Source organism: Dendropsophus ebraccatus, chromosome 9 (assembly GCF_027789765.1).
Source record: "Dendropsophus ebraccatus isolate aDenEbr1 chromosome 9, aDenEbr1.pat, whole genome shotgun sequence".
NCBI lineage: Eukaryota > Metazoa > Chordata > Amphibia > Anura > Hylidae > Dendropsophus > Dendropsophus ebraccatus.
The window spans coordinates 112,095,370-112,117,849 of record NC_091462.1 but is presented as its reverse complement, the minus strand read 5'-3'; the positions used below and the strand labels follow the sequence as shown (position 1 = coordinate 112,117,849).

At 43.1% G+C, this 22,480-nt stretch overlaps 1 protein-coding gene across 4 annotated transcripts; it reads right to left on the bottom strand.

Moving 5' to 3' along the window:
* Nucleotides 1–242: 242 nt before the first annotated feature.
* Nucleotides 243–21,839, bottom strand: LAT (linker for activation of T cells). 4 transcript variants are annotated; one of them, XM_069982227.1, is made up of 15 exons: nt 21,746–21,839; nt 18,012–18,103; nt 11,499–11,600; nt 11,365–11,398; nt 10,298–10,350; nt 10,004–10,067; nt 9,641–9,693; nt 7,428–7,466; nt 5,804–5,897; nt 4,210–4,298; nt 4,072–4,122; nt 3,823–3,876; nt 1,588–1,707; nt 1,439–1,492; nt 243–1,304 (listed from the first exon to the last, which is right to left on the bottom strand). In XM_069982227.1, the coding sequence occupies exons 3-15, from the start codon at nt 11,593–11,595 to the stop codon at nt 1,300–1,302; spliced, it is 807 nt and encodes a 268-aa protein (XP_069838328.1). In that variant the 5' UTR covers nt 11,596–11,600; nt 18,012–18,103; nt 21,746–21,839; the 3' UTR covers nt 243–1,299. The 4 variants fall into 4 exon arrangements, with proteins under 4 accessions (XP_069838328.1, XP_069838329.1, XP_069838330.1 ...); XM_069982228.1 differs by having other exon boundaries at nt 1,645–1,707; XM_069982229.1 differs by having other exon boundaries at nt 1,645–1,707; nt 3,862–3,876.
* Nucleotides 21,840–22,480: the final 641 nt, after the last annotated feature.

The window sequence follows — 22,480 nt, the reverse complement described above, 5'->3', positions numbered from 1 at the left end:
ATAGTTTAAGCCTATATCTCAACCCATACTTCAACCCGAAACCTTTCTCTGTTCATCAACCCTTACTCCATCCAGACTCAAATGCTAAACTCCTCTCTGTACTCCAACCCTAACCGTAAAGAACCACAGACCATGCAGTTGACTGGACATGTCCAACACCCTGGTGTTTATGTGAAAAATGTGGGAGGCCATAGGACCCATGGACTCATTTTAAAGCATTTAATAAGATATTACTACATTTATACTAACAAACGTAAAACACAACAATAAGAGAAATAAATAAGCCTTGACAGTAAACACTTCTATGGCTCCAAATAATTGTTCCTTCTGTATTTTACCTATGAGTATGCCCATTAATATATTTACATTTTCTCAGGAATAAACTAGGAGGAATCTCTAGCAAGGAGGAGCCCTTGGAGGCTCATACATAATACAGGCCTTTCACTATAGACACAAGGTGAAGCGATAGGACATCTGCTTACTGGTATTCATTGAGCACAATTGAGTGACAAGTCCATGATCACAGAAGATGGAAACATCTCAGGATTTGGTCAGCAAAATAGTGAAAAAAACATAAAAATATCTACAAGGTATAAAATATGAAAACAACAAAAATATACTAGAGTATATAAACATCTCAGGATTGATTGCTTCACTTAGTGGTCTCCATCCAATGGATCTCCAGCTGTAGTAAGTTACGATTCCTGGCATGCCCTGGCAGTCTGTAATTGCAGTTTTGTAGCAGCTGGACAATCAATAGTTGGAGACTTTTCATGGTGAGTAGGACCTATAACTAGAGATGGCACCAACAAAAAATCATCACTCATCATCCTGTTTTTGGACCTTCCTCGAGTGGGTGGTTCTGGACAGATCTGGACCATCCCGTATTTGACAAAAGTCCCATGTCTTCCCAGTTTCTCTGATATTTTTTTTAAAATGTATCGCTTTTGGTGTGCTTCCCAAAAAAAACACCAAAATATTTTTGAACAATGTTCTTAATGAGAGTTTTTAGGAAGTTTTTACTATCTCAAGTACTATCTTCATATATAATTTGGCAATCGTTGCCCATAGTTGTCTTGACTTGGTAAACAGAGCAACGTGAATGGTTAAAAGGGACCTCTAGCTCTGAGTGTTGTAAGCATCAGATATGAAGAAGGAGTTGTAAATGCCAAAGAGGAGATCCAAGAAAAATGGTAGACGTGTCCATCTAACGCAGAGCAGCCCATCAAAAAAAGGGTTTCTCTTGGGCCCAGCCAGGAAACATTGGGAGTTGGTCATCTGAAGTAAAGTCCTGAAGTCCTAACCTGGAACACACATGAAAGGGGGTGGTAAGACATATCTACGTACAGTGTATTTTACCATATTGGATTTGTAGGTTTGTAGGCTGGTGGGACAAGCACGAGAAGATGTTCCCCATTGTAGGTTAGTTCTAGGATACCTTTGTGCCCTTTCTCAACATTTTCATATTCTGGGGTATCGTCATCTTCACTCTCTGTAAGATATAAAGCAAGAGGTTTTTGTACTTTTCTTTCAAGTTCAAAACACAATTCTTAGTGACATCTCCAAGAATTTCTGTAATTTATTCACCGGCAGGTTCTTCATGGAATTGAGGATCTTCTGCCAAGTAACACCATAGAAACCTACCCTGGTTAGTGGAGCTGGGATGGGATTCTGCTTCTTCTACATTCACATACTCCAGACTTCCACCTAGAAGAAGAGAGGGACATCTGTCACATTTAACAGAGCAACAGCTCAATCAGGAGGGAATCAGGAGTATTGGATTATATCATGCATGATCGAGAAGTGTTCCCTCAGCTAGAATCAGTGGCATAGCCTTCTGCAATATATTTAACCAGCTCCAACATAGTTGAAACTCCATCAATCTGTCTCCATGAATCTTCTAGACAAACTTTCTGACATCTGTTTAGCCTCCTCACCCATGGCTAATCCCTGACTGATCTATCTAACCTCCTGTTTCATACTTTTACCTCAATTTTTACTTTTTTACCTTACTTCCTCATTAAAATACTTGTCAATCTAATCTCTTCCTGATCCTAAAAGAGAAATAGATCACTAATCTCAGGGAGACCAGCCAATGATAACACCGCTGGCTGCTGGTTAAAGCTCTCAATGCAGTGAAATCCTAGATGCATTGCTCCCTGGGAAACATGAATATGCAAAAGAAGAACCCGTGGAGCCTCATTTGTCTCGAAACACAGGACTAGCCATATATCCCTCTGAGAAGGACCCAACCAAGGGGTGGCTCCTGTAGGGAAACCACCACAACCACCATATTAAGTGGCCCTATAAGTCAGTGTAATGACAAGGGAAAAACCAAGGCCAGGTAACCATCCACATACAGCTGTTTCAGGGTGTTGCCCCTCATCAGTGTGGAGCAGGATTCTGGCTAGGTGGGAGCAATGCCTAGTAGAGCAATAAGAGAAATAGAATACTGATCCTCTACTGGTCTACCAGCCTCTTCTTCCATACCTGATCCCTGACCTTCCACTCTAACCTTCTTGTACATAGATGATCCTTGACTGGTTTATCTAACCTCCCTTCTTCATACCTGATCCATGACCGGTCTATCTAACCTTCTCCTCAATACCTGATTTATATATGGCCTATCATACCTCCTTCCTTATACCTGATCCATGACAGGCCTATCTAACCTACTCCTCCATACCTGATCCAGGACTGGTCTATCTAAATCTTCTATCTAACCTCCTTCTTCATACCTGAACCTTGACCATTCTATCTAACTTCCTTCTCCTTACCTGATTCTTGATGGTCCATCTAAACTCCTCCTTCATACTTGATCCTCGACTGGTCTATCTAACCTACTCCTCCATACCTGATCCAAGACTGGTCTATCTAAATCTTCTATCTAACCTCCTTCTTCATACCTGATCCTTGACCATTCTATCTAACTTCCTTCTCCTTACCTGATTCTTGATGGTCCATCTAAACTCCTCCTTCATACTTGATCCTCGACTGGTCTATCTAACCTACTCATCCATACCTGATCCATGTCTATCTAACCTCCATACCTGATCCTTGACTAGTCTATCCACCCTCCTCCATACCTGATCCATGACTGGTCTATCTAACCTCCTTCCTCATATCTGATCCTTGACAGACCTATCTAACCTCCTCCTCCATACCTGATTCATAACCGGTCTATCTAACCTTCTTCTTTACTGGTTTACCCTCCTCTTCCATACCTGAACCCTGACTGGTCAATCTAATCTCTTCCTTACCTGATCCTTGACTGGTTATCTAACCTCCTCTTCCATAACTCATCACTGACCAGCCAATCTAACCTCCTTGTACATAGCTTATCCTTGACTTGTCTATCTAACCTTCTTCATACCTTATACTTGATGGCCTATCTAGCTTCCTTATCATACATAATACTTTGGTTGGGGATAAGAGAAGATATACAATGTGTACATTTTTTCTGTGAAAATGATTAGGGCAATTGCCCTTTAAGTTATTAATAGAGTATTTGTTTTTGCTATATAACTATGTTTGTGCCAAGGGATCTGGATACTGATACTGTTGTGGGTTTGATAAATTTTTGGGCCATAATGGTTATTGGTACTTGTATTTGGAATGTACACACTGTTCGAGTTTGTATTTGAACTTCTTTTGTAAAATATTTTTGTTTCTTTTTTTTTATAAAATTGTAAAAATACTTTGGAACTTCTACCATCAATCTAATGACTTCTTGATTCTCCTGCTCCTTGCCCCATCTCCCTGACTTCTTCCTGCACTGATGCCCTTGTGGCCACATTGCATTGTATACTGTAAGTACGGTACCTGTTGTGTCACTGGCATCTCCAACATTAACATAATTACCATCAGATGAAGATGCTGAAAACAGAAAACAGAAATTATTCCTGGATGGGTCCACAGAAGCAGGGACCCGATACGCGGCAGGTCAGTCATGGTGGACCTGTGGGCCTTTGTGTCGGGTTAAGACAATCAGCCATATATCTTACATTACATTAAGGGCTAAGAATTTCTGACCATATCTACATGAAGTTCCAATGGTCACAATCTCCTTACCTTTTGCATCATCAGAATCAACAACATTAACATAGTTTTCATCAGTGCCAACTGCAAGACAAAAAGCGATTATCGGAGGACTTCATAATGGTTTGGTCTAAAGAGCTTTTACCTATAGAGGACAGAACCATCTCTTACCGGAGGAGAGGCTCGCTCTGTTATCCACTTCACATGTGACTACCAGGGCTGGTACAATCTTCACAGTCCCCTCGTCTGGTAGTACCTCACTGCATAGATATAAGGTGTGTATTATATCAAGGAGCAGGAACCGTATACAATATAAACATATAGGCACTGCCCTGGTCATTAGTCTGACCACTACATATATAAATGTGATGGGTCTTAATATGCAGGGCTGTGACTTTAAAGGAGAAGTCTGGCAAAAAGTTTTCTTAAAGTATTGTATTGCCCCCCAAAAGTTATACAAATCACCAATATACACTTATTACAGGACATGCACATAAAGTGTTTTTTTCCGTGCACTTACTATTGTATTAAGGCTTCATTTCCTGGATACCATGGTGATGTCACTTCCTGGATACCATGGTGATGTCACTTCCTGGATAACATGGTGATGTCACTTCCTGGATACCATGGTGATGTCACTTCCTGGATAACATGGTGATGTCACTTCCTGGATACCATGGTGATGTCAATTCCTGGATAACATGGTGATGTCACTTCCTGGATAACATGGTGATGTCACGACCCGACTCCCAGAGCTGTGCGGGCTGTGGCTGCTGGAGAGGATGATGGCAGGGGGATGCTCAGTGTCCCTCCAGTGCCCTGTGTCCCTCAGTGTCCCCCTGCCATCATCCTCTCCAACAGCCACAGCCCGCACAGCTCTGGGAGTCGGGTCATGACATCACCATGTTATCCAGGAAGTGACATCACCATGTTATCCAGGAAGTGACATGACCATGTTATCCAGGAAATGACATGACCATGTTATCCAGGAAGTGACATCACCATGTTATCTGGGAATTAAAGAATTCATGCGATAGTAAGTGCACGGAAAAAAGCACTTTATGTGCATTTCCCGTAATAAGTGTATATTGGTGATTTGTAAACTTTGGGGGGGGGCAATACAGTACTTTAAGAAAATTTTATCCTTTAATCCTTTAATGCTTTAATGTAAGATGGTTTAGATCAGGGATGGGGAATCGGTGAGTCGAAGGTTTCCCATCCCTGGTTTAGATGATGAGCTCTGTGCAGTGTCACTTATACCGCCACATACTGGATACAACACCTCCTCCGTCCATGTATCCACATGCTGTCACCTATACCGCCACATACTGGATATAACGACTCCTCCTTACATACAGTCACCCATACCGCCACATACTGGATATAACACCTCCTCCTCCTTACATGCTGTCCCCTATACCACCACATACTGGATATAACACCTCCTCCTCCTTACATACAGTCACCTATACCGCCACATACTGGATATAACACCTCCTCCTCCTTACATGCTGTCCCCTATACCACCACATACTGGATATAACACCTCCTCCTCCTTACATACAGTCACCTATACCGCCACATACTGGATATAACACCTCCTCCTCCTTACATGCTGTCCCCTATACCACCACATACTGGATATAACACCTCCTCCTCCTTACATACAGTCACCTATACCGCCACATACTGGATATAACACCTCCTCCTCCTTACATGCTGTCCCCTATACCGCCACATACTGGATATAACACCTCAGTCTTACATGTATCCGCAGGCTGGGTTGTCATTGGAATAGTTTCCATCTTCTCCTTCATCGTCATAGTCATTATCTTCTGGACTCTTTAGGATGGGGGCACCTATATGTTGAGGGGACACAGCTTGAGCTGATTCTAGGTCCTCAAAACTTTAAAGGTTTTTCGACAAATTCTACAAATTAAATTTTCTCAGAGTTGGTAGAAACTTTGCTGGTTTTATACCAAACTTGTGAAATTGCATTAAAAATCCTGCTGGCCTCCTTTAGAGACAGCACATTGGCTCCACCTAGTGTCTGACACCAGACATAACAGCTATCAGCGCAGAAGGAAGTCACCAAAGGCTGTCAACGTGACCAGAATATACAAAGTGCGAGCAGGAAAACCACAGTCTCGGGAGGCCTTCTGGGGAAGGAACTGTGGGTTTTAGTGTAAATCCCTTAGGCCCCATTCACACGTCCTCGTCAGTTTTTACTGTCAGGAAATCCTGATCAGGAGGCCTTACATGTCATCGGGAAAGTATCAGGATTTCCCGACAGTAATCCGTTTTTACCTTCAGGAAACCATCAGGAAAAAGGCGGCGGACGAAGAGGCAGCAGGAGGCCGGGGCAGAGGCGGAAGGTGGTCCGGGTGAGTGGAACTCCGGACGCTTTCCTGATGTGCATCACGAAAGCGCCAGAGACCCGGGCGCTCCCATAGACTCCTATAGGGGCGTCCGGGCCGGATTTCCGGACAAAAATAGGACCGGTTCTAAAAAATCCGGTCCTATTTTCCAGAACGGAAACTCTTCCGGAAAATTCCGGAAGAGTGTCCGTGTCCAATGAAAGTCTATGCGTCCGGATAGGAAATCCGGGTGGTTTTTCCGGACGTGTGAAGGGGGCCTTAGAGCATACTACCATACTGGAGGGGACCAGTGTCATATGGTTTTGCATGGGACTGCTAGATGTAGAGTTAACATGCGTGAAGAAAGGACTCTACATCCCAAAGTGTGAACTTTTTCTAATCTGAGAGTTCAGCAGAGACTACAGAGAAATTGTACAGGAGCCTCATTGCACATCTAGGACCCGTCAGGGCTTTGGGCCAGGCCTAAGGATGTTGTAGCTGTTACTCCACAGAACTACCTAAGGACCTGCATACCGCAGTAGACATCGCAGCTCAGAAGAAGGAGTTTATGGCACAACCTGCTGGAAGCCAAACACCTCAATGAAGAAGCTAAGGACTAGTATAGGACTCCCCAAAGGCTAGAGTGGGAGTTTCTTGAATCATAAACAACATGGCGTCTGGAGGGCAGTGCACAGGGATTGGAAGACCACAGATGGGCTAAAGTTAGCAAGGAACACCAAGCTAAACTGAACTGAAAGCAGGACAGGACTGAGAAAGTTCTGACAGGTACATTGGTCTCATCGAAAAAAATTCCACATGTTCCTATAGCTCACAGGGCAAACAAAATTTCCCCACATGTTGTGCTGCTGACAGGGACCTAAGGGAACTATGTCCTTAATGTCTGGAAGAAATAGCCATACAAATCACCATTGAAGGCAAGATGTCCTCCTAGTTACAGTTAATCCCACCCCTTCCGGATGTCACAATCAGGACCAGGATTGTTGTATAGTAAAGAATCTAGATGACACTTACTTGGTGAGTGTGGTATGGAGTCACAAGCATCCGAGTAAGCTGAAATCAGAATAAAATAGGGTCAATGACCTGAAGACAATAAAAAACTCAGACAAACAGCAACCAGGGTTCAAATAATCCTGTAGAGGTGGGACTGTCTGGAGAGATTAGGAACTCTACACTAGAAGGTTTCTGTATACATGGACAGTTGACCCTTTGTCCATAGTTCAAAAAATTGTCCTGGATATGAATGGACTTAATATAACTGGATATGAAGGGATGAGGAAGGATGCTGGACCACCCTAAGGAGAGTTCTGGTGTGACTGCTGTCAGTTCCTGGACCAATATTTAAAAAATTGTGGCCCATCATTGCACCCCCCCAACTAGCAAAGCTACAGGAATCCGACTGGCCCCTACACTTGCAGGAACTTTCTGATGGAGTCATAGGGAATGTGTCAGAAGAGCCATGAAAAGCAGTCTTTTTGACATAGTGGAGGCCATGAGAAGCATGGGGGGAGAGGCAGGCCTTGTGAGAAGGGTGAGCAGTCTGTGTGTGGGGGAGGGGGAGGGGGGTGCAGAAGGGACCAACTGGCATATCTGAAGAAGTATACTTATTTTAATAGTATGGATTGCTTACCTTCTAACATACTGGAACTGTATTTACCTATTTTAGTAGTATATGTAAGGTGGGGGCCATGGGTAGAAGTCTATGTAACATGAGGGCCATAAGTAGCAGTCTATGTAAGATAGAGGCCATGAGTAGCAGTCTATGTAAGATAGGGGCCATGAGTAGCAGTCTATGTAAGATGGGGGCCATGAGTAGCAGTCTATGCAAGATGGGGGCCATGACTAGCAGTCTATGTAAGATAGAGGCCATGAGTAGCAGTCTATGTAAGATGGAGGCCATGGATAGCAGTATATGTAAGACAGGGGCCATGAGTAGCAATCTGTGTAAGGCAGGGGCCATGAGTAGCAGTCTATGTAAGATAGGGGTCATGAGTAGCAGTCTGTGTAAGATGGGGGCCATGGGTAGCAGTGTATGAAAGGTGTGCCATGGGTAGCAATATATGTAAGACAGGGGCCACGAGTAGCAGTCTATGTAAGATGGAGGCCATGAGTAGCAGTCTATTAAGGCAGGGGCCATAAGTAGCAATCTATGAGAGGTAGCAGACTATTTAAGATGGCCCCGGCCCCATTACCCATGAGTAGCAGTCTAGGGCAGACAAACAAAATATATAGACAAAGAGGGGCGCTAATATAGTGTAGTGTGCACAATATCAGAAGGAAAATAACTTAAAAGTAAACCGGACTAACCTGGTGGTGTTGTGCAAACCTTAGGTACAACACTAGTAGAAGTCTATGTTTAAACTCTGCTCCTGGCACCCGTCCTAATGCCAAAGCATGAAAATGCAGTTTGGAATTGACCATTGGACCATTCCTACAGTCACGGCACAGGACTCGGCCTTTGGCAGTGAGGAGGGGCTTTATAACAGTGTCAGTCTGACACCGAAATGCGTCGCTCATTTTTAAGCCTTGTGTGAATAAACGTCCTCGTAAGGTACCCATGAGGTCCTTGGGAGGTCTTTTGGGAGTCCTGCGCCATGGCTGTATGAATGGTCCAGTAGTCAATTTCAAACTGCATGAGTAGCAGTCTATGAGAGGTGGGCCATAGGTAGCAGTCTAAGTAAGACGTGTGCCATGGGTAGCAGTCTATGAGAGGTGGGCCATGGGTAGCAGTCTATGAGAGGTGGGACATGGGTAGCAGTCTATGACAGGTGAGCCATAGGTAGCAGTCTAAGTAAGACAGAATTCATGGGTAGCAGTCTATGAGGGGTGGGCCATAGGTAGCAGTCTAAGATGGGGGTCATGGGTAGCCGTCTAGGAGAGGTAAGACATAGGTAGCAGTCTAAGTAAGATGGGGGTCATGGGAAGCAGTCTAAGAGAGGTGAGACATAGCCAAAGCAAAAGTTAATGTTTATGAATCACAGGATATACATGGTGGAGGTCCAACATAATTATAGCTTTTCTATAGACAGGGCCATACAACCCCAAAATGAACTGTGACTGTAAACCTCTAAATAAATGATCATGTGACCATCAAATTATAAAAATAACAATAAAATTACCACATATGGTCCGGCATTAAAGCTCTTCCAGTGGTGGTGTCCCCCCCCCCCCCAATGAGGTGGATATATGAGGTATGGAGGACATCTGGTCGGAGGTCTCGTACCCACCTCTGATTTCTCTTCCCACTGAACTTCTGCGGCTCTCAGTGATGGGGGACCTCCTGTGAAGACAGATGGTGAGAAGACCTTAGCACATGTATGAGGCCATCATGTATGACCACATCTATGTCATCTTCTCCTTGAAGGACTTCTCCACCCTAGAACTTATCGTGTAGTCACACTTCCTGTTTCTATGAACCCACAAGGAGTTATAAATCTGTGTTCAGACCGTGATATGAGGAAGTGCAGGAGATCGCAACTCTCTAAAGTCTCGGGAGACAGAGTGACCGTTATCACATGTCTCTGTTCACACTGGTGTGAGAACTGTCTGGGCTTACGATCTAAGGAGACAATGACAGGAGAGATACGTACGGAATAGTGAGCATGCATTCCTTTTGGCACATGGTGGCCGGAGAGGAGACTGTTCGCGGGAGAGCTGTGATGATAAAGGAGATGGTGGTCAGTTCCCAGGTCTAAAACATATGGTCCCCAGCCTGATCCATTAACACAGCCGAAGCTACATGCAATTTAATGGTGGTCACTTATATAGAAGTCATGTGGTTGCTAGGCAACAGGACCTACAACAGCCTGCAGTGTGCACTAGGGGGAGCTGTGAGAAGATATAACCTGAGCATGACAGTAAAAGAAATACACGCCGGGCCTTACGTTGTGGTTTATTGATGATCATAAAACTTGATGATTGTGGAGTATACGGAGGACTACGAAACAAGAGAGAGACAATGTGAATGAACAAGAGCGGCCGACCCAGCATCTGCAGTGCAGCCATATATAAGGACAGGATCAACATAAAAATGGTACTAAGTACAGGCTTCCTTACTTCCTGAATATATATCCTGTAGGTGGCGATGTTTCTGTGATTTCTGACTATATATATATAAGTGTCCTTTAGGTGGCGCTGTGTCTATAATTTCTAAAGGTCTATATATTTCTATACCCTGTAGGTGGCGCTGTTTCTATTATTTCTGGTGGTGTATATATTTCTGTGCCCTGTAGGTGGCACTGTGTCTGTGATTTCTAATGATCTATATATTTCTGTGCCCTATAGGTGGCGCTGTGTCTGTGATTTCTAATGAGCTATATATTTCTGTGCCCTGTAGGTGGCGCTGTTTCTGTTATTTATGGTGGTGTATATAATTCTGTGTCCTGTAGGTGGCACTATTTCTGTGATTTCTAATGATCTATATATTTCTATGCTCTGTAAGTGGCCCTGTGTCTGTTATTTCTGGTGGTGTATACATTTCTGTGCCCTGTAGGTGGCGCTGTGTCTGTGATTTCTAATAGTCTATATATTTCTGTGCCCTGTAGGTGGCGCTGTGTCTGTGATTTCTAATAGTCTATATATTTCTGTGCCCTGTAGGTGGTGCTGTGTCAGTGATTTCTAATAGTCTATATATTTCTGTGCCCTGTAGGTTGTGCTGTGTCAGTGATTTCTAATAGTCTATATATTTCTGTGCCCTGTAGGTGGCGCTGTGTCTGTGATTTCTAATAGTCTATATATTTCTGTGCCCTGTAGGTGGTGCTGTGTCTGTGATTTCTAATAGTCTATATATTTCTGTGCCCTGTAGGTGGTGCTGTGTCAGTGATTTCTAATGATTTCTAGATTTCTGTGCCCTGTTGGTGGCACTGTTTCAGTGGTTTATGGTATAGTCTATATATCTTTATGCCCTGGTAGGTGACTCTGTTTATAACTCTACATGATTAGAACAACTTACTTATTATCGTAGTATCCCCTCTCCGTTATATGACCTGAGAGAAAAAGAACAAAGGTTTTTGTTTAAATGAACATAAGGAGCCTTCACCTTTACAACACGTCCATATATTTTACAGTCAGGATGTTGTCACTTACTTGGTATCTTCTTACGGCAGCTAACACACAGAGCGGTGAGGAGTATTATGGGGAGAACAAAGACAAAAGAATACATCACAGTGGATATGTCCATCATGTTGCCTGAAAATGCAGAAATAATCAGTGTATAACACCAAGGAATTGGTTAGGAATTTACCTGTAATACCGCACCTGACCACACAGAGCGCTGTCTTACAGTGTAACGTTATCCTGTGGATGTCCTGCAGGTGGTACTATAGTGAGCAAAACCATGTGCTGGCTAGTATTGGTCAAATGGTATAAACTTGGAGTAACTAAGCTGATGACCCCCCATTACCTCATTGCTTCCCCCGAAAGAGAGCACCTTGCAGGCGGCAGGTTTGTGCTATATCTCTCAGCTATGGTTATGATTCAGCAGAACTTATAGTTATTTCAGTTTCGGTAAAGCGTTACTTTCACTGTGACCCCCCACTCCTTCCTTCTGCCCTGAGCGCAGAGCAGCCAACAGAGATGTTCAGAACAGAGTTTGCTAATTGTGCAATGTAACCATTTACAGGTCATCTGTATGTGATCAGCTACCTGTATACTACCTGTATACTACCGCACCCCCCAGACATCAGTGCTCTGTATAACCAAAGGCAGCAAGGGCATATATACTGATCCTATATACAAGAATATAACTACTATAATACTGCTCCTATATACATGAATATGACTACTATAATACTGCCCCTATATACAAGAATATATCTACTATAATACTGCCCCCTATATACAGGAATATAACTACTATAATACTACTGCTATATACAAGAATGTAACTACTATAATACTGCTCCCTATATACAGGAATATAACTACTATAATACTGCTCCTATATGCAGGAATATAACTACTACAATACTGCTCCCTATATACAGGGATATAACTACTATGATACTGCTCCTATATACAGGAATATAACTACTATAATACTGCCCCCTATATACAGGAATATACCTACTATAATACTGCTCCCTATATACAGGGATATAAGTACTATGATACTGCTCCTATATACAGGAATATAACTACTATAATACTGCTCCTATATACAGGAATATAACTACTATAATACTGCCTCCTATATACAGGAATATAACTACTATAATACTGCCCCCTATATACAAGAATATAACTACTATAATACTGCTCCTATATACAAGAACATAACTACTACAATACTGCTCCCTATATACAGGGATATAACTACTATAATACTGCCCCCTATATACAGGAATATAACTACTATAATACTACTGCTATATACAAGAATGTAACTACTATAATACTGCTCCCTATATACAGGAATATAACTACTATAATACTGCTCCTATATGCAGGAATATAACTACTACAATACTGCTCCCTATATACAGGGATATAACTACTATGATACTGCTCCTATATACAGGAATATAACTACTATAATACTGCCCCCTATATACAGGAATATACCTACTATAATACTGCTCCCTATATACAGGGATATAAGTACTATGATACTGCTCCTATATACAGGAATATAACTACTATAATACTGCTCCTATATACAGGAATATAACTACTATAATACTGCCTCCTATATACAGGAATATAACTACTATAATACTGCCCCCTATATACAAGAATATAACTACTATAATACTGCTCCTATATACAAGAACATAACTACTACAATACTGCTCCCTATATACAGGGATATAACTACTATAATACTGCCCCCTATATACAGGAATATAACTACTATAATACTACTGCTATATACAAGAATGTAACTACTATAATACTGCTCCCTATATACAGGAATATAACTACTATAATACTGCTCCTATATGCAGGAATATAACTACTACAATACTGCTCCCTATATACAGGGATATAACTACTATGATACTGCTCCTATATACAGGAATATAACTACTATAATACTGCCCCCTATATACAGGAATATACCTACTATAATACTGCTCCCTATATACAGGGATATAAGTACTATGATACTGCTCCTATATACAGGAATATAACTACTATAATACTGCTCCTATATACAGGAATATAACTACTATAATACTGCCTCCTATATACAGGAATATAACTACTATAATACTGCCCCCTATATACAAGAATATAACTACTATAATACTGCTCCTATATACAAGAACATAACTACTACAATACTGCTCCCTATATACAGGGATATAACTACTATGATACTGCTCCTATATACAGGAATATAACTACTATAATACTGCCCCCTATATACAGGAATATACCTACTATAATACTGCCCCCTATATACAGGGATATAACTACTATGATACTGCTCCTATATACAGGAATATAACTACTATAATACTGCCCCCTATATACAGGAATATAACTACTATAATGCAATACAGGAGAGAAGAGAGTGCTGCACCTCACACCTATGGCTGACACTAGTGCCTTAGGCTGCATAAAAAACATCAGAATTTTGTGTATGAATTGATCAAGCCATACTGCCTCATGTACTGCTTGCAGGTATCTGATACACATGGGTCCCCACACTAAGTCCACACTGTGCCGATCAGTATTATAGTAGTTATATTCCTGTATATAGGGAGCAGTATTATAGTAGTTATATTCCTGTATATAGGAGCAGTATTATAGTAGTTATATTTCTGTATATAGGGGGCAGTATTATAGTAGTTATATACCTGTATATAGGAGCAGTATTATAGTAGTTATACGTATGGTGAGAGTTCCGGCCGGCACTAACTACAAGGTACACCCAATGTGGGAAACCCGGGACTGGAGTATATAGCACACAGACTGTATCCAAACCGTGGAGCGGCGGTGCAGAGACAAAGAGACAGCGTTCCTAGCCCGACGAAGCGCCTCTGTAGGCGTGAAACATTTTGTTGCTCCTGCTGAACACACCTGCTTCACCATCTCCCCTCTCCCCGCCTAGCCTACTCTGATGTATCGGAAATAAACCACTTGCATCTTCAGTCCGGTGAGTGCGAGACTCTGTTTCTTGATCCTTGTTCATTATAGTAGTTATATTCCTGTATATAGGAGCAGTATTATAGTAGTTATGTGCAGTGGAGAAAGAGGAATCCGCACTCACCGGTTAGCAGAGAAAGCAGGTTTATTGATCCATACACCAGAGGCTAGGGCTGGGAGGGGGAAGGTGTTACGCAGGTGTGCTCCTTACAGCAACAATTGTTTCTCGCCTACTCGGCGCTTCGTCTGGCTGTGAGCAACTATATATATTCCTGTATATAGGAGCAGTATTATAGTAGTTATATTCCTGTATATAGGGGGCAGTATTATAGTAGTTATATTCTTGTATATAGGGGGCAGTATTATAGTAGTTATATTCTTGTATATAGGGAGCAGTATTATAGTAGTTATATTCCTGTATATAGGAGCAGTATTATAGTAGTTATATTCCTGTATATAGGAGCAGTATTATAGTAGGTATACGGTTCAGGAAAAAAAAAAGAGCGCTGCACCTCACACCAGGGCCGTTTCTAGGCCAAGAGCCAAGAGCCAGGGGGCGCCCGGCGGTGCCCGACAGCACCCGGCCCCCGCACACTCACATCATTGTTGCCCCCCCGCCAGCATTCACTGTGAGTGCTGTGAGCAGGAGCCCGGTTTCCCTGCAGCCCCCGCCCGCGGAAACTGAAGTGCCGCGCCGCCGCAGCTGATGTAAATACAGAGACTTCTGATGCAGGCTTCCTGCATCGGAAGTTCACTGTCTCAGCCTCGCAGCGCCCTCACTCCTCTCCTGCTTGGCTCAGATGTGACGTCATGTCCAGAGCCATGGAGAGAGTGCGGACGCCGCGGGGCTGGACCAGGGGACTTCTGATGACAGGTAGCCTGCACCGGAAGTCTCTGTACTTGGAAATAGCGGCTCCAGGAGGAGAGACTGCGGGGGAGCGTTGTGATAGGTGAGTATCCTATGGGGGTATACAATGTGGGGGCTACAAAGAGGGACTATACTATGTGGGACTATACAATGTTGGAGCTACAAAGGGGGGTTATACTATGTGGAGGACAATGCAGGGGACATTATAAATATGTAGGTGACAATGCAGGGGACATTATAAATATGTGGGGGACAATGCAGGGGACATTATAAATATGTGGGGGACAATGCAGGGGACATTATAAATATATGGGGGCAATGCAGGGGACATTATAAATATGTGGGGGACAATGCAGGGGACATTATAAATATGTGGGGGACAATGCAGGGGACATTATAAATATGTGGGGGACAATGCAGGGGACATTATAAATATGTGGGGGACAATGCAGGGGACATTATAAATATGTGGGGGACAATGCAGGGGACATTATAAATATGTGGGGGACAATGCAGGGGGACTTTATTACTACATTTGGGGCAATGCAGGGGACATCATAAGTATATGGGGGACAGTGCAGGGGACATTATTATAAGTGTATAGGGGACAGTTCAAGAGGCACATTATTACTACATGGGGGATAATGCAGGGGACACATTATTACTATATGGGGGATAATGCATGGGACACATTATTACTATATGGGGACAATGCAGGGGACATTATAAATATATGGGGGACATTATTATTACTATATGGGGCAATGCAGGGGGACTTTATTACTATATGAGGACATAGCAGGGGACATTATTACTATAAGGAGGTACAGCAGGGGACATTATTACTACATGGAGGTACAGCAGCAGGGGACATTATTACTATATGGAAGTACAGCAGGGGATCCTACATACAGGGGACAATCCACACACCTACTGACTTTTGTGCACCAAACAGGCCATAATGCAATTATTACAGATTGGGACCCTATAGGTAGGAAAAGGGAAGGAAGATGCTGGATAAGTGCGGAGCCTAAGATGTTTGTCTGGCAGGTTCAGATGAATTACAGCTGCAAGAAGTCGTCCTGGTGGTCCAGGCCAGATGGAGAGGAAAAGGAAAGTGACGCCTCAGATCAAAGAAGACGTCACCTGTGAGTCACTGAATTATATTTTTGTATTCAGTAGAGCATTATCTGGTAGGGGTGCAACACTGTTCTATGCCGTAATACACACCACTGCTTCTTCCTAGTAACCTGAATTGTGATAGAAGCCCCCCTTCTTTCCCCAGAACTGGTCCGGGGGGGGGGGGGGGCGCTTTTATCGACATTCGCCCTGTTGCCAAAAAGCCTTAGAAACTGCCCTGCCTCACACCTATGGCTGACACTAGTGCCTCTCGGCTGCATAAAAAACATCAGAATTTTCTGTATGAATTGATCAAGCCACACTGCCCCATGTACCGCGTGCAGGTATCTGATACACTTTTTGGGGGGGCATTTTGGGTCTGGTTCTGTGGCATGGGGGTTGCAGGGCCATTCCATGGCCCCCCTTCCCTGCCCATGCAGGCCTGCGGGGGTGGTGGTCACTGACTGGCACAGTGTGGACTTAGTGTAGGGACCCATGTGTATCAGATACCTGCACGCGGTACATGGGGCAGTGTGGCGTGATCAATTCATACACAAAATTCTGATGTTTTTTATGCAGCCGAGAGGCACTAGTGTCAGCTTTTTTTTTTCCCCTGAACCGTATACTTACTATAATACTGCTCCTATATACAGGAATATAACTACTATAATACTGCTCCTATATACAAGAATATAACTACTATAATACTGCTCCCTATATACAGGAATATAACTACTATGATACTGCACCTATATACAAGAATATAACTACTATAATACTGCACCTATATACAGGGATATAACTACTATAATACTGCTCCTATATACAAGAATATAACTACTATAATACTGCTCCTATATACAGGAATATACTACTATAATACTGCTCCCTATATACAGGAATATAACTACTATAATACTGCTCCTATATACAAGAATATAACTACTATAATACTGCTCCTATATACAGGAATATAACTACTATAATACTGCTCCTATATACAGGAATATAACTACTATAATACCTCTCCTATATACAAGAATATAACTACTATAATACTGCTCCTATATACAAGAATATAACTACTATCATACTGCTCCTATATACAAGAATATAACTACTATAATACTACTCCTATATACAGGAATATAACTACTATAATACTGCTCCTATACACAGGAATATAACTACTATAATACTACTCCTATATACAGGAATATAACTACTATAATACTGCTCCCTATATACAGGAATATAACTACTATAATACTGCCTCCTATATACAGGAATATACCTACTATAATACTGCTCCTATATCCAGGAATATACTACTATAATACTGCTCCTATATACAGGAATATAACTACTATAATACTGCTCCCTATATACAGGAATATAACTACTATAATACTGCTCCTATATACAAGAATATAACTACTATAATACTGCTCCTATATACAGGAATATAACTACTATAATACTGCTCCCTATGTAGAAGAACATAAGTAATATAATACTACCGTATAATAAGGTTATTCTCCTTTTCTCAGACTTTTGGCTTTAGCTCTTCAAGTCTTTATCTGGCATGTGATGTAAGACGTCTCGGTTTAGGCTGCAAGAGAAAACAGTGAGACCTAGAATCTGGGCCTTGTGGTTTGCTCTCATTGGTTGGTGCAGTGACAGCTCGCACCTTCCGGAGTGTACATGGTATACAGGGGGGAGCAAGTGATCATTGACTGCAAAGCTCAGGGTTCAATATAGCTTATGTGTTCACTATAGAGGTGACCGAGTGGTGAGAACCGAGAGGGATCTCCTGTCCACAGGACACAGGTGATCAATCCAAGGTCTTACGGAAGGAAATGGAAGTCCTCCTGTCCCAGGACCTTCATGTCCCACCTGTGACTAGATAAGCCACCACAGAAGAGTGGCCAAATGTGTTCACTAGTGGGGGTGGGAGGTGCGTCTGGTTGGGCATTGGTGTCATGGTTCTTGGAGATGTTAAGCACCAGTCTTATCTTCGTTTCCTCCCATGGAGATTGTCAGATATTTCAGCTTGGAAGGAACAGGAAAAGGAAGCGATGAAATCTCCGAACAGAATGCTAGATGCAACCTGCTTAACCTATTCAGTGCCTACCTGCCTGGCTCGCAACATCCCGTATGATATCACATTGTGGGAGATGACACATATCTGTATCTGTAAAAGTCACTTCTGATGTCCGCCATGACTTGCCCATGTTCCCGTCATTAGACCGAAGAGCAGCCTTTTTTCCCTGCCAGAAACCCAACAACTCTCTCAACCTTGTGGCCGGCGATTGCTTTGGCCACGCCAATGTGGAACCTCTTTGGACGAGCAGAAGGTGACAAGCAATATGACCACCAGCTCCATAGTAAAGTGTGTTATGTAATTAATCTGCATGGGGCAAAGAAGGATAAACCACGGGGTGTCCTGCAGCTTGGGATGACTTAAAGGGGTTATCCAGCGCTACAAAAACATGGCCACTTTCCCCCTCTCTTGTCTCCAGTTTGGGTGGGGTTTTGAAAGTCAGTTCCATTGAAGTAAATGGAGCTTAATTGCAAACTGCACCTGAACTGGAGACAACAGTAGGGGGAAAAGTGGCCATGTTTTTGTAGCGCTGGATAACCCCTTTAACCTCTAATCTGTGCACCATGCGACTTGTGGTCACACATGAAAGAACACATTACAACGGAACTATTTTACACAAGAAAGAACAAAAAGCTGAGGAAATGAGTGAAGAAGCGTCTGTCTGACCAAGGTCACCCTACCAGACCTCCTGATGGTTTCATGTACAGTGATGTCATGCAGACTCTCCTCAGGATTCCCTGCACCCAAATAGCTTTCAAGATTCCAAGATGGCCCCATGGCACTATGATGGAACAGCCGAGCTGTAAGGTGGAGGAACAGACTTAGATGGGTTGTTCCAAGGACACTCCATGGCCCCTTCATTCTGTCCTGCTCAGTTAACCAAAAAAGTCTGAACCAAAATGATAAAGCCATCAGCAGGGATGATGAAGAGGAGAGTGAACCCCAAATAAGAAACCTAAAGGACCACCCACATATCAAGACAGAAAAACTTGAAGTTTTGTCCCCTCTTCTTGCACCCCCTACTGATGAGGCAGGTTCCTTTATCTTCGCTTTGGAGTTGGTGGAGGCTTCTGTACGGGTCCTTCACGTTACACAAGTGAAGATCTTACATTTTGTTGCCCTATTTGAGTCCAATAACCCCACGGTATGGTATCTATACGTTGAGTTGTAGCTCAAAAAAAGACTGGTCACCTAAACATATAAACCGATCAGTTATAACCAATATTGTGTAGGTCGACCTTCCTAAAAACTCCTCCATAGCCCTATGAGGTTGTCCCTGACTCCATAGCCCTATGACAACTTTCATTTATAGAATATACTCTGCCGTATCTCTTCTGGATCAGACCAGATGGGCTAGCCTCCACACTCCAATACACATCAATGAGCCTTTCAGTTGTAGAATATACTCTACAGTACCTCTTCTGTGGGATCAGACCTGATGGGCTAGACTTAACCCTGTCCTCGGTCATGGGTAGACCTTCCTTGCACACTTTTGGTTTGTATTAACCACTAGATATAGGGGAAGACAACACCGGCCATTCTGGAGATAATCTGATCCAGATGTCCACACATCACTATTTGTAACAGATCCTTACACTTGCCTCTTTTTACTGCTCCCAGCTTGAGCTTGAAGACCCAACTGCTATACTCTACCCCTACGGACGCCATTGTCACCAGATAATTCATGTCACTTATTTCATCTGTTTTAACGTTATAACTAATTTTGTTTCTTTGGTATTTGGTCGAGTCTATAGCCTGGGGGAGATCTACTGGCACCATGACGTATAGAATATACACCACAAGATGTCTCCCATGATAGAACCCATCCTGAACCAAACAGAATTCCTTGGAAGAGGAAGAACTATAAAAAGATATTTGATACCCTAATAGCAATTTTTATTTTTATTTTTTTTTTTGGGGGGGGGGGATGTCAAAGCAGAATATTACATTCTTGTCTATCTTACAGAATAGCATAACCTGATCCCTGAATTGGCCGCTCTATGGCCATGTACCGTGCTGTCTCTGTTCACACTGACAGCACAGTACAGCACACACTGGTCAGTGACACTGATGTGTTTCAAAGGCTCACTACCTTCTTCATCAGGGCAGTGATCAGACATGATCGGTTCCGTGCCCTGATGAAGAAGGTAGTGAGCATTTGAAACACGTAGCATCTGTAACAAAAAATTCATTGAATATTATCGGTTCTGTGAGTGGTGTTTTCCTCTACAACTGCTTAAGGATGATTCACCCGGTCTGGCCAGGAGGTATTTGCGCCATCGAGATCCACCATCTTTTTCTTTATTTCTTCCGAGCTACTATGCAGGACCTCGGGAGGTGGAGGGCTACAGTCACTCTGACATCTATACGTGTATAGTACGACTCACTCAGGTGAGTGTGCATTTACATGTTACCTGTTCACTTATCTGCAGGAGTAACGTTCCGCACATGTAGCGCCGTCTGTGTTCCCTTTTTTCCTCCCCTATATTTCACTGACATATGGTATACATAAGAACAAGCTCCGCTCTGCTACATCTGTACACATTATACTTCATCTAGCTCTGTCTTACTGCTAAAAAAAAGTCCAAATGCCCCTGGATGGTCATGAAGGGATGAGGATAAGTAACTCTCTAGTGATCCAGGGTGGCTGAGCCTATAGCAATATATAATGGAGCTGTCCATAGAGGGGCTCCACTAAAGGATGACTCCCACCCTCTGAAATTCCCCTTACGTACATCCCTCATACCTCCCAATTGGACGCGCCATAAGGTTAATTTGGCAAAAAAACACCAAACAGGAATATGTGATGGAACATGGAAGGGGAGAGAGGTGCTAGGGTGGGAATCTCGCAATAGAGGTCGCCCTCTTTATCGTAACTCGGGAGATGGATAAGGCGAGATCTACCTGCGACTTTCCTTTGCCGAGACTATTGAACAATTTTACACAGAAAAAATTCAGAATTTTTTTTTGTTTAGCTTCCACCCAAGCCCTTATTTTTGGATCATAACCATTATAGAAAAGAGGTGCCGAGGTTGAAGCCATAGCCGGCCCCTGGAGCCTGAGGGGTCCTCGGAGTATGGATGGGTCCTCGGAGTATGGATGGGTTGGGTATCCACTACGAGCTATGCAGAGTATGATTATTATACTTACATTGGGGGTCCCGGCCGTGGTGCTGTGCTGGGGGGGTCCTGGGAAGCACCCAGTGTTTGGGGGTCTGGGATGTTGCGTGCCGTGCTGTACACCAGGCGATGTGTGGAGGAGTGTGTGGCACTGTGTTATGTAGATGAACGTGCACCTATTCCCGGAAGTTGATGCTTTGCGCCCTTTATCAGCCCCACACATCACCCACAATGCAGCCCGCACCTGCACCCTGACAATGTGCTCAGCACTGCACCCAACACTCACAAGTCACATCCCACCCTGACAGGAATGGACCACCATAATACAAATATTTATATATCTTATAGCACCTTTATACCTACATAGTATATACTGTTCCCTTGTAGAGCACATATACAGCGCACAGACAGTAATAGAACACTTACGTGTCTGGTTTTATATCTAACTCCTTGTGCCTACATCTTCTTTGGATTCTGGAGTCATCTGAAGGGCTGAACCAGGGCCGGCTCAGGGTTTTTGCAGGTGACAAGAGTCTCAGCGGGCCCTCATCCATCCCCTATGCACCATCACTTGGAATACCACTAACATACACAAACACACAGACACTGACTGACTGACTCTGACACTGATACACATCACTTACAGCTCAGTCATCTCCTTTCTTCCTCTCTATCAGGCTGCTCTCCACACTGTAAGGTTAAGGACCTGCGGGTCATGTGATCAGGTCCTTCACCTTTTTCTCTCTCTGTGTGAAGGTCCTGCTCC

Coding starts and splice junctions, on each gene's coding strand:
- LAT (XM_069982227.1), bottom strand. CDS start 11,595: ATGATGGACATATCCACTGTGATGTATTCTTTTGTCTTTGTTCTCCCC. Junction 9,694..10,003: donor GAATGCATGCTCACTATTCC/GTACGTATCTCT, acceptor CTGTCTTCACAG/GAGGTCCCCCATCACTGAGA. Junction 3,877..4,071: donor TGATTCTGATGATGCAAAAG/GTAAGGAGATTG, acceptor TTCTGTTTTCAG/CATCTTCATCTGATGGTAAT.